General features: G+C 49.8%; 1 protein-coding gene across 1 annotated transcript in view; it reads left to right on the forward strand.

Moving 5' to 3' along the window:
- SEC14L5 (SEC14 like lipid binding 5) overlaps positions 1-11,909 on the forward strand; it is a 38,886-nt gene that overhangs the window by 19,416 nt on the left and 7,561 nt on the right. Inside the window, exons 6-10 of the mRNA XM_029221392.1 lie at positions 2,996-3,108; positions 5,492-5,681; positions 7,245-7,333; positions 7,427-7,497; positions 9,095-9,266. Coding sequence (XP_029077225.1) covers positions 2,996-3,108; positions 5,492-5,681; positions 7,245-7,333; positions 7,427-7,497; positions 9,095-9,266 — 635 coding nt within the window. The remainder of the gene's footprint in view (positions 1-2,995; positions 3,109-5,491; positions 5,682-7,244; positions 7,334-7,426; positions 7,498-9,094; positions 9,267-11,909) is intronic.

The following is an 11,909-nucleotide window of genomic DNA, read 5'->3' on the forward strand; positions in this document are numbered from 1 at the left end:
ATTATTTTAGTTTTTTTTTTAGCTAGTCTCCTATTGATGGACATGTAGATTGTTTCCATTCTTTTTAAAAATGCAAATAATGTGGTACCTCTTTTACTTAAGGTTTTAAAAAATATTTTCATGAGCATATATATATAGCATATAATTTTGAGTTGATTTGCTGAGTCAAATGTTATATGCAACTAAAATTTTGGTAGATTTATCAATTAGGCCTGCAAAGAGGTATAGTAGTTAATGTTCCCACCAAAAATGTGTAGCTGCATCTATTCCGGACTTTACCCCAGCTACCTCGAGACTATTAGTGAATGTTTTAAACTTCTGAAGGGCAAAGAGTGACCAATGGTAGATTAGTGGCTATTTATTTCTTTATGAGTGAGGTCGTTTTATTTTTTCATGTTTGGTTTTTTCTTTTCTTTCTTTCTTTTTTTTTTCTGTGAATTCCTGTTCTTGTCCTATGTCCATTCTCCTGTTTTTCCATCAGTTTCTTATTGCCTTGTAAGAGCTCTTTGCATATTAAGGCAATTAGCCCTTTGTCATGTTTCAGACTCTCATCGACATGGAAAATGTTCACAATATAGTGTTAAAGGAAAAAACCTAGGACACACAATTGCACATGCCCCATGAATCCAGTTTTAACCATGTGCACTAATGCCCACAATGACTGTTTTCTCTTTGGGGCCACTGAAGTGTAAGCGCTTGCCTGACACAGAGATATGCCACAAAAATACATCTGGGGCTGTGCTTAGGGAGAACAAAATTCATTTGTTCAACAAATATTTATTCTTCACCAACTGTGTGCACTAGATGGCTGCTGTTGTGCGTGTGCTTTTAAAATATTAAATTTTTTTTTTTTTTTTTTTTACTGCACTTCTGCCCTTTTCTGTGCGCACACTCTGTGTCGTGCCCTGTGCCCTCCCCATTTTGCACTAGGCCTTCCCTTCCCTTTCTGTCTGTGCTGTCCACCAGCAGAGCCAGTACTCAGGATGGCTGGAGGGAGGCAGGATCATGCCCCTTCCACCCTGCTCTGTGTCACTGAGCCTTTGTGCTCAGAAGGAGAAAGGGGCCTCACATCTGCCTGGAGGCCGGAAGGAAGCTGGCGTCTACTGCCTCCCTCGTGTTTCCTCCCTCATCCCCTCCTTGCCCCTCCCTGTCTTCAGCATCTCCGCTTCTGACCACTCTGAGGTGTTGCAGGGTCTGGGCGGTCCCTCCACAGCATTCCTCCTGACTCTGTTTACCCAGGTGGCTACTGGTGCAGTTGCCATGACCACCAGCCCTGGGCTTTTTTTGTTTTGGAGGGAAACGCTGGGTCCTGCTGCTGGATGTGTAGACATTGTTTGTTTTCTTATTGTGCCCTCTGCACACAAAGAACAGTCTATGCCCATGAAGGCTGCTCTTTGTGGACCATCTGCACCCAGGGCTGAGATGCTAAGATGCTGAGATGCCTCACCATGCCAGCATCCGCCACCACAGCAGTTCAGAGCGGGCAACAAGACCTCAGCTCCGAGTCCCGCCTCTAAATGCCGGCACATGCTGACCTCAAACAGCCCAATTGTGCGACACAGGATTGAACAGTGGGCATGATCCATGCAGCTCCCAGGCTGTATTTTGGGGTCAGGGCTTTGTCTACCCAAAACCTCGAACCCCACAATGGGGCTGGGAGGTGGGAAGGCAAAAAGGACTGGTACTTATCCGCTGCCTCCTTTATGCTGGGCACACCACAGGCATTTACCTGTTTGAGTTACGGAACCTCTCTTGGCCTCAGTTTTGTCTTCTCTAAAGTGGGAACAATAGTGACACCCGCCTCCCAGGGCTGTTGGGAGCTGGCTCAGATGATGCATGTCAGTAGACATGAGCTCATGTTGTCAATAATCTTCAGAGGGTGGGGCAGCTCCAGAGGGTGGGAATTTTTTTTTTAATTGGAGTATAGTTGATTTACAACGATTTTTTTTTAACAACAAAAAATGATTTATTTGCAACACAGCCCAGTCCCCATCATTTCAATACAGCACAGGAGAAGGAAAGAGTCACACTGCAATCATCACACTGCCAAGCTGCTGAGGGATCCCGGCTCCCTGGCTTCAGTTATACACACATGTATTCTTTTTTTAATATTCTTTTCCATTATGGTTTATCCTAGGAGACTGGATATATTTCCCTGTGCTGTACAGTAGGACCTTGTTGTTTATCCATTCTAAATGTAATAGTTTGCATCTACCAACCCCAAATTCCCAGTCTATCCCTCTCCCTTTCCCCCTCCCCCTGGCAACCACAAGTCTTTTCTCTGTGTCTGTGAGTCTGTTTCTGTTTTGTAGATAGGTTCATTTGGGTCATATTTTAGATTCCACATATAAGTGATATCATATGGTATTTGTCTTTCTCTTTCTGACTCACTTCACTTAGTAAGATAATGTCTAGTTGCATCCATGCTGCTGCAAATGGCATTATTTTGTTCTTTTTTACGGCTGAGTAATATTCCATTGTATATATGTACCACATCTTCTTTATCCAACCATCTATTGATGGACATTTAGGTTGTTTCCATGTCTTGGCTATTGTGAATAGTGCTGCTGTGAACATAGGGGTGCATGTATCTTTTTGAATTACAGTTTTGTCTGGGTATATGCCCAGGAATGGGATTGCTGGATCATATGGTAACTCTATTTTTAGTTTTCTGAGGAACCTCCATACTGTTTTCCATAGTGGCTATATCAACTTACATTCCCAGAGGGTAGGAATTATCTTGATTTCTGAGAGTCAAAGGGACACATCACTCGGCACAGTGAGATCCAGGCTTGCCCCAGCATGAGTTTTTAGAATCACCTTGGAAGTGGGTTGGAAACACTAGAAGATCTGAAGACCAGTGGCTATTTGGTGAAAGGGTCACCGTGCGCTTGGAACTACGTTTTGGATTCAAGGTAGCCAGTAAGGCAAGGGTTTCAGGAAGGGTTGACCATGCAGCATCTCCTGCTGTCCTGAACCCCCTTTTCTCCTCCAGGGGACAAGCTGGATGCGGACTACATTGAGAGGTGCCTGGGCCATCTCACACCCATGCAGGAGAGCTGCCTGATCCAGCTGCGGCATTGGTTGCAGGAGACCCACAAAGGCAAGGTGGGTCAGGGCTGGGGCTGCAGCGACTCAGCCTCAGGCATGGGGGGAGGAAGGGCCAGGTAAGTAAGTCTGTGTAATTAGCAATGCTGGACACTTCTATTTGGCCTTCTTTTGTTATATCCTGCCTCATGCATTCTGTACGTAGCACTGATAGCATGGTTTCCCATCCTCGGCATAGTTGACATTTGAGGACAGACAGTTCTTTATGGGGGGCCGTCCTGTGCACCATAGGGCATTGGGCAGTGTCCCTGGACCCCACCCATGAGAGGTCAGGAGCTCTTCTTCCCCAGCTGTGACAACCAAAAGTGGCTCTAAAAAAAAAAAAAAAAGTGGCTCTAGACATCGCCAGTGTCCCCTGGGGAGCACAGTCACCACACAGTCACTGTGTTCACAAAACCATGCATACTGTTCTTTTCTAAGAGATTTAATGATTTGCGAGGGCTGATTTTTGACTGCACATGGGCTTTGCCTTTAGACTCTAAGCCCCACTCATGAGTGTCCACCATGCCTGTAGGTCTCAATCACGGGCCTGACCTTCAGCTCTGTTGAATAAGAGCTTCCAGCCTATTCGTGAGTTGCTTGCCCTTCCTCCCCTCCCCCCACCGGGGGGCAGACAAGGGAGTTACTTTAGTGTTGGGCTGGGATGTAACCTGTTTGCCTGTTTCCTCATCTGTAAAATGGGTACAATGTGAGCACACCCCCTGCCCCCGGAGTGAATTACAAGGGACAATCCACTCCGTGTCTGGCTCAGCACAGCACTCAGGAAAGTGCACTTTTTATGGGGGCTGGCTTTCCCTTGACTGTTGATACTTGCCTGAGGGAAGGAAGGAGAGTGGTGGGCTTTAGCTTGTCACCTCTGCATGTTAGTTAGAGTCTGGGTTATATGTGTTAGGAATGCAGCTTGAATCAACCAGACAAAAAAAGCGGGGGTAGGGGTTTAATCGGCTCATATAACAAACTGTTAAGTGGGGTGTGTTAGTTTCCTGGGGCTGCTGAAACAAAATACCACAGACTGTGTGTCTCAAAGCAACAGAAAGTTATTCTCACAGTTCTGAAGGCCAGATGTCTGAAATCAACGTGTCAACAGGGTTGGTTCCTTCTGGAGGCTGGGTGGGTTGGGGGAATCCGTTCCATTCCTCTCTCCTGGCTTCTGATGGCTGCCAGCAGTCCTTGGCGTGTAGATACGTCACTTCCAGTCTCTGCCTTTGTCTTCACGTGGGCTTCTCCCCTCTTTACATTCTGTGTCTGTATCCAAATTTCCCTCTTATAATAAGGACAGCAGACATTGGAGTAGGGCACCCCCTAATAGAGTATGACCTCATCTTAACTAATTACTTCTACAAAGAGCCTATCTCCAAATAAAGTCACACTCCGAGGTTCTGGGTGGACATGATCTTGGTGGGACACCATTCAGCTGACCACACAGCCTGTCTCAGGGATGTCCCGAACCAGGACTTTTTTTTTTTTTTAAATATTTATTTATTTATTTGGCTGCGCTGGGTCTTGGTTGCAGCATGCAGGATCTTGTTAGTTGTGGCACGCGGGATCCTTAGTATGTGGGATCTAGTTCCCTGACTAGGGATCGAACCAGGGCCCCCTGCATTGGGAGTGCGGAGTCTTAGCCACTTGACCACCAGGGAAGTCCCATGAAACCAGAACTTAAATGCTGTCGAGACCGCTTGGTTCTTGTATCCGTTTATGTCTGCTTCAGACATGCTTCCTTGTTGAGCTTGGATCTGTGGCTGCTTACAGCTTTTGTGTGTGTGTGTGTGTGGTACGCAGGCCTCTCACTGTTGTGGCCTCTCCTGTTGCGGAGCACAGGCTCCGGACGCGCAGGCTCAGCGGCCATGGCTCACGGGCCCAGCCGCTCTGCGGCATGTGGGATCTTCCCGGACCAGGGCACGAACCCAAGTCCCCTGCATCGGCAGGTGGACTCTCAACCACTGCGCCACCAGGGAAGCCCTGCTTACAGCTTTGAGTCTCCCCTTTGCCTTGGTAGAGAAAGGGATTCATGCCCCTTTCTTCAGATTTAAAATTGTCTAAATGCTCTGATTGGCCTGGCATGGATTTTGTCCACCGGAGGCCGTGGGAGTGGGGTCCTGTGATTGGCAACGCTAACTAAAACCACCGTTGGTGTTGGGAAGGGGGCAGGAAAAGCAGTTCCCCAAGAGAAAAGAGATGTCACCGCCAGCACAGGAGGGGGAGGTTAGGAAGCCCAAACTCAGACATTCACTGCAGTCCACCCTTGGCTGCGTCGTGGTTGAGTGTAACGTCCTTTTCCCAGCTAAGTGTTTGTCAGATAAGACAGGAGACTCATTTTCCAGTTTCACTGCCGGGCTTAGGGAATTCCACGCTAAAGGCTTTCTCCTCCTTCTCTTCTCAGATCCCCAAAGACGAGCACATCCTTAGGTTCCTGCGGGCTCGAGACTTCCACCTGGACAGGGCCCGTGAGATGCTGTGCCAGTCCTTGAGCTGGCGAAAGCAGCACCAGGTGGACCTCCTCCTTCAGACCTGGCGACCCCCTGCCCTCCTGGAGGAGTTCTACGCAGGGGGCTGGCACTACCAGGACATAGGTGCGTCTCTTTACCTACATAACATGGAGTGTACACTTGGGTCACTGTCGAATGCACGTTGAATGCCCCTTTTCATCTTAGCATCTTATTATTTTTCCTTTTGGCTCTTCTGGGCATCTGGAGATGCCTTTGAGGTGATAACCCAGCCGTGAAGGCAGAGCTGGAATAGACGTTTGGGCTGGAGACAAGATGTTTCTCCCAGGGGCTGGGTCAGCCCACCATTACTTTTTGGCTGCATGAATACTGACTGCATTAGTGTCCTGGGACTGCCTTAGCAGATTACCACAAACTGGGTGGCTTAAAGCAATAGCAATTTATCCTCTCATTGTTCTGGAGGCTAGAAGTCCAAAATCAAAGTGTCAGCAAGACGGTGCTCCCTCCGAAGGCTCTGGGGGAGATCCTTCCTGCCTCTTCCAGCTTCTGGTGGCCTCAGGTGTTCCTTGGCTTGTGGCCACGTCACCCCAATCTCTGCGTCTGTCTTCATGCAGCCTCCCCTCTCGGTATCTCTCTGTGTCCTCTCCTCATCTTTTAAAGACCCCGGGTCACTGGATTTAGGGCCCACACTGATCCAGCATGATTTCGTCTTGAGATCCTTAAGTAATCACATCAGCAAAGACCCTATTTCCAAATAAGGTCACATTCTGAGGTTCTGGATGGACATGAACTTTGGGGAGGACACTGTTCAACCCACTACAAATATCATCTCTGGATTTTTTATTAATCTGCCATTGACGCCAGCGCCTGTTATGCTTTTCAATGTCCTTTAGTTAAAAATTCATATGTATTGATTAGGGCAAGTGCTTGAGTCTCCTGAAGAACCGGTTGACACGCTTGCTTTCAATATACAGTCGGTCTGTGTTATTCATGGATTCTGTATTTGTGAATTTGCCTACTCACTAAAATTTATTTGTAACTCCCAAATCAATACTCAGGGAGCTTTCACTGTCCTTCACGGACAGAGTGACGAAAAATCTGAGTCACCCGACGTGCACATCCATCCCCAGCTGAGGTGGAACAAGTGTCCTTCTGCCTCCTTGCTTCAGCTCCTACTGTAAATGAGTATCGTTTCTGCAGCCTATCTAGTGCCATTTCTTTTTTCTCGCATTTTGTGCTTTTTTGTGTTGATTTCGCATCGTGCAGAAGCACCATGTTCCTAAGTGCAAGAAGGCTGTGATGCACCTTCTGGAGAAAATTCATGTGAGATAAACTCCATTCAGGCACGAGTTACAGTGCTGTTGGCCATGCGTTCAACGTTAATGAATCAACAATGTAAATTAAACAAGGTGTCCTCAAATAGAAACACACGCAGAACAAAGTTACATACTGATCGATCGATTGACAAAAATGTCACGACCAGGGGCTGGCAGAAACTTAACCTCCTATTCCCCCCTTAGAAGCAGTGGTTCTGAGTTCCTTGATTCAGTGTTCGAGGTGACTTTACAGAAATTAACTACCGCAAATAACAAGAATTGATTGTACATATATAATATATATGAAGGATTATGTAAAAGTATGTAATTCTGTTTCCCTCTTGTCCTCCACTTGCTCGGCCCCGCCCCAAAGATGGCCGCCCCCTGTACATCTTGCGTCTGGGCCACATGGACACCAAGGGCTTGATGAAGGCCGTGGGGGAGGAGGTGCTGCTGCAGCATGTGAGTTGGGGTCCCCACTCCTGGGAGCCCCCGGGGTTTCCTGCGGCTGGAGCAGCCAAGTGAACATTCGCCAGCACCTTCTCTGCTTTCCAGGTTCTTTGCGTCAATGAGGAAGGACAGAAGCGGTGTGAAGGGAACACAAAACAGTTTGGCCGTCCCATCAGGCAAGAACCCAGGCAAACTCCCCCAAACAGTAAAAACAGCCAAAGTTCACTGGGCATGGATGCCGTGCCAGGCAGCCTGCTAGATGCTTTACGGAAATGTCCTCACCTAATTCTTACAGTGACCCTACGAGGCAGGGACTGTCAGCATCCCTGTTCTTTATGGAGGGGAAACTGAGGCTCAGAGTGCTGAGGTCTTCCAAGGCTGCTGAGCGGGGAAGGGGTAGAGCTGGAGTTTGAACCCGGTCCTATCTGGCTTGGGCTCACGGACTTTCTCCCCATGCCATGCAGCCTCCTGGACTTGGCTTTTCGAGACCAGCGCTCCCACCCCAAGAGCCACCCTGCCAGTGTCCCAGGCAGGCGGACCTCGCAGGTGTCATGGCACATCCAGTGACCCACCGCCTCCTCGGGCTGCCCCAAACTCCTATTCCTGAGCGGAGTTTCCCACACCAGTCCTTACAGTGGCATTGCCCCCAAAGGCACTTAACCTTTCTAAGCTGTGGCTTCCTCTTCTGTAAACCGTTCCTAGGGTTTCTTTATGGCTTATCAAAAACAATGACTTAATGGGAATTCCCTGGCAGTCTAGTGGTTAGCACTCGGCGCTTTCACTGCTGGGGCCTGGGTTCAGTCCCTGGTCAGGGAACTAAGATCCTGTAAGCCATGACTTTAAGAGGTGATGCAAACACCACATAGCACTTCCTGTGTTGCAGGGACTCTTCCAAGCTCCTTGAGTCATGTCACCCTATCACAGCCTACAAGGGAGGGACAGGCAGGACCTGCTACTGAAGTTTTTATCCTGAAATATCCTGATCTTTGTGCAAATTAAGCTCCTTTGCTATTTAGAGCTTTCCTAAAGGGGCGTCCATTGGGGTTGGAGCAGGGAATCGATCAATCAGCATCCTGGCCTGAAGCGGAATGCCCCCCAGATGGCTCAGATGACAGGGTGTCATGAAGGCACTCCTAGGAGTGGGTGGGCAAGGTGAAGGGAATGAAGCTGGATGGACAGGCTCCCAGGGACCACTTGCCACAGCCAAACAGTCATTGTCCTAATGAATTGCTTCTAATGAAATGGAGGCACAAAGAGGTTAAGTAACTTAGCCAAAGCCACACAGCACATGCCAGAGCTGGGATTTGAACCCAGGCCATCTGGCTCTGGAGTGTGTGCTCTATTTAGCAGTCAGCATCTTTTCAGCAATTAGTAGTAAAAACTGGCTTTTAATGAGCATTTGCTATGTGCCTGTCCTTGCAGAGAGCTTTACATAGACCATCTCATTTAATCCTAACAATGGATGAGATGGGGACTGTTACTGTGATTGCCACTGTCCTGGTGAGGAAGTGCCTGTGTCACACAGCTCTCAGGCACTTGAATTTGGGTGCTTAGCCCTGGTGTGCACACTCAGAACCTCCATGCCACGTGGCCTCCCCACGGTGGCAGGGTCCACAAGAGTGCCCTGTGGTCCCTGCCCTTTCTGCTCCCAGCGCTGCCTTACTGAGCCTCTCCCTCCGTCCCTGTCTGTGGGCCCCCAGGTCCCTGAGGATGGTGTTGGGGGCCCTGGGAGGTGGCCAAGCGAGGTAGAGTGAGGGGGCATCTTTGCCGCAGCTCCTGGACCTGCCTGGTGGACCTGGAGGGTCTCAGCCTGCGGCACCTGTGGCGGCCAGGGATAAAGGCCTTGCTGCGCATGATCGAGGTGGTGGAGGACAATTATCCTGAGACCCTGGGCCGGCTGCTCATCGTGCGAGCCCCCCGCGTCTTCCCTGTGCTCTGGACGCTGGTAAGAAAGAGCAGGAGCCTGAGATGGGAGGGGCCCTCTGTGAGCTGCTCCGCCCGATTATCCTGCATTGTTTCCTCTAATTACCAGCTTTATTGAGATATACTTCATTTCCCATAAAGTTCACCCTTTTGGGAGTTCCCTGTTGGACTAGTGGTTAGGATTCCGGGCTTTCACTGCCATGACCCGGGTTCAGTCCCTGGTCGGGTAACTGAGATTTTGTAAGCCACGTGGTGCAGCCAAAAAAAACTCCAAAACAAACAAAAAGTTCACCCTTTTAAAGTATAGAATTCAGTGGTTTTTAGTATACTCACAGAGTTGTGCAATCATCACCACCAGCTAGTTCTAGAACATTTTCTTCACCCCAAAAAGGAAGCCCGGTCCCCATTAGCAGTTCCTCCCCATTCCTCCCCCCAGCCCCCTGCAACCACTCATCTACTTTCTGTCTCTGTGGATTTGCCTGTCCTAGCTATTTCATGTGAGTGGAATCATACAATGTGAGGCTTTTTGTGTCTGATTTCTCTCACTTAGCATAATGATTTCAGGTTCATCCATGTTGTAGCAAGAATCATTTCTTCATTCCTTTTTACGTCTGGATAATATTCCATTGTATGGGTGGACCACATTTTACGTGTCCATTGTCCTGCTTCGTGGGCGGGAGAGCCACACTTAGAATTGTACAACGTTCCTGGAACTCCTGTGAGCTGATTCCAAAGAGCGTTGGGATCCTGTGCTTTTGGGATTTTAAAACTTTTTGCCCACAACCCACTTTATGTTGCCACCTGGTCTCCTCGTGTGGCTCGTGCCTACACACACACAGACACACACACACACACACACCCGAAACAACAGATTCTCAAGTGGTGGTTATCATAACTACTTACAACATGCTCTTTGCTATTCTTTTCTAGTCCGCTCCACTCAAAATAGGCTAGTCACAGAGCTAAGTTGATATCACAACCACTACCGGATTATCACTTGCAGTTGAAAACCACTGCCCTGAGGCCTTGCTCCCGAAGTGTGGTCTGCAGGCCGGAGCAATGTCAGGTCCCTCTCCATCTTACAGACTCGGGGTCAGCATCTTACCGAATGCCCTCGGGATTTGGTGCCTGGGAAAGCCTGAGAATCTCTGCTCTCCCTAGAGGTTCAATCAGGGTAGATTTGTGAGTTGAAAGTTAAATGGATTCAGTGTTTTACTAAATGCCTGCTGTGTGCCAGGCACCTCTCCAGGCCCTGGGGATGCAGAGTGTGTACCCCTGCGTCACGGGGTGTGGGGGGGAGAGAAATCCAATAGCCCCACGTGAGTAACTGCTTCATGATGCCCTGTGACATGGCCTTGGGGACGTTCAGGGTTCTTGGGGAGACTAAGTCAGGGGGCGAGGGGGTGTATAATTTAGGTTGGGGAGCTGAAGACGCTTCCACTGAGAAGGTGACATGGGTTGAGACATGAGGAAGGAGTGGGAGTCAAGTGGGAGAAGGACGGGAGGAAGGATGTGGTGGGTAACCTGCACAGCGCGTACAAAGGCCTGGAGGCAGGGCCCGGCTGGGTGCTTCTGAGGGACTGAAAAATCAGTGGCCAGAGGAGGCTGGGAAGATGCTCAGGGCCCAGTGCCTGCAGAGTCCAGGCTGTGGCGAAGATGGGACCTTGTCCTGGGGCAGTAGGGAGCCATGGCAGGACTGTTGGAGGAGAGGACATGAGCAGACTTCTGGGGCAGAAAGTTCCCTAGCTTCTGGGGCTACTTTACAGCTCTGTTGGGGATGGGCTGGGGAACAGCAGCTGTGGGAGGGACAGGCAGGATCTGCTACTGTAGCATTTTATCTTGAAATATCCTGATCTTTGTGAAAATTAAGTTTCTTTGCTGTTTGGAGATTTCCTAAGAAGATGCACGTTGGGTGGGGGTGGGAGCCAGTCGGTCGGGGTCCTGGACAGAAGCAGATTCACCCAGGTGACTCCAGTGGGGGTATGACACAGCAGAACTCCTCGCAGGGGTGTGGGCAGGATGGGGAGGCCCCAGGGGCTGGCCACTGCCGTAAGCCCTGACGACCCCAGGGCTGGAGGGACATGAGGAGGGAATATCCTTGTTACTGGAGCCCTGAGAGAGCTTCGGCAGGTGAGGGTGGCGGCTGCCAGGGGCACTGGAGCAGGGAGGGAGCGGGGAAGATGCACCCACCTTCCATCTCCTGCTGCCCCTGCCCCCCTTCCCCCACTGGCCACACCAGATGAAAGCCAGTGCACAGAGCCAGGTTGCTGAGGCCCACGGGGACCACCTCCCGGGATGGGGGCTGAAGGAGTGTGACCCACACAGGTGGGATTTCTAGTTCCCAAATGATTTTTAAAAAATATTTATTTATTTAGGCTGCACCGGGTCTCAGCTGCAGCACACGGGGTCTTTGTTGCAGCATGTTTAGTTGCGGCATGCAGACTTCTCAGTTGCAGCATGCATGTGGAATCTAGTTCCCCGACCAGGGATTGAGCCCAGGCCCCCTGCATTGGGAACATGGAGTCTTACACTGGACCACCAGGGAAGTCCCCCAAATGATCTTTTGCCTGTGGCATTCCTTGCTGAATTGGCTTGTGCTCTACTGTGCTAAGCGCCTTTCTCCCTCCCCCCTCCCTCCCCTCCCTCCCCTCCCTCCCTCCTCTCC

This window comes from Monodon monoceros, unplaced genomic scaffold (assembly GCF_005190385.1).
Source record: "Monodon monoceros isolate NGI ecotype Baffin Bay Population unplaced genomic scaffold, NGI_Narwhal_1 Super_Scaffold_13, whole genome shotgun sequence".
Classification (NCBI taxonomy): Eukaryota; Metazoa; Chordata; class Mammalia; order Artiodactyla; family Monodontidae; genus Monodon; species Monodon monoceros.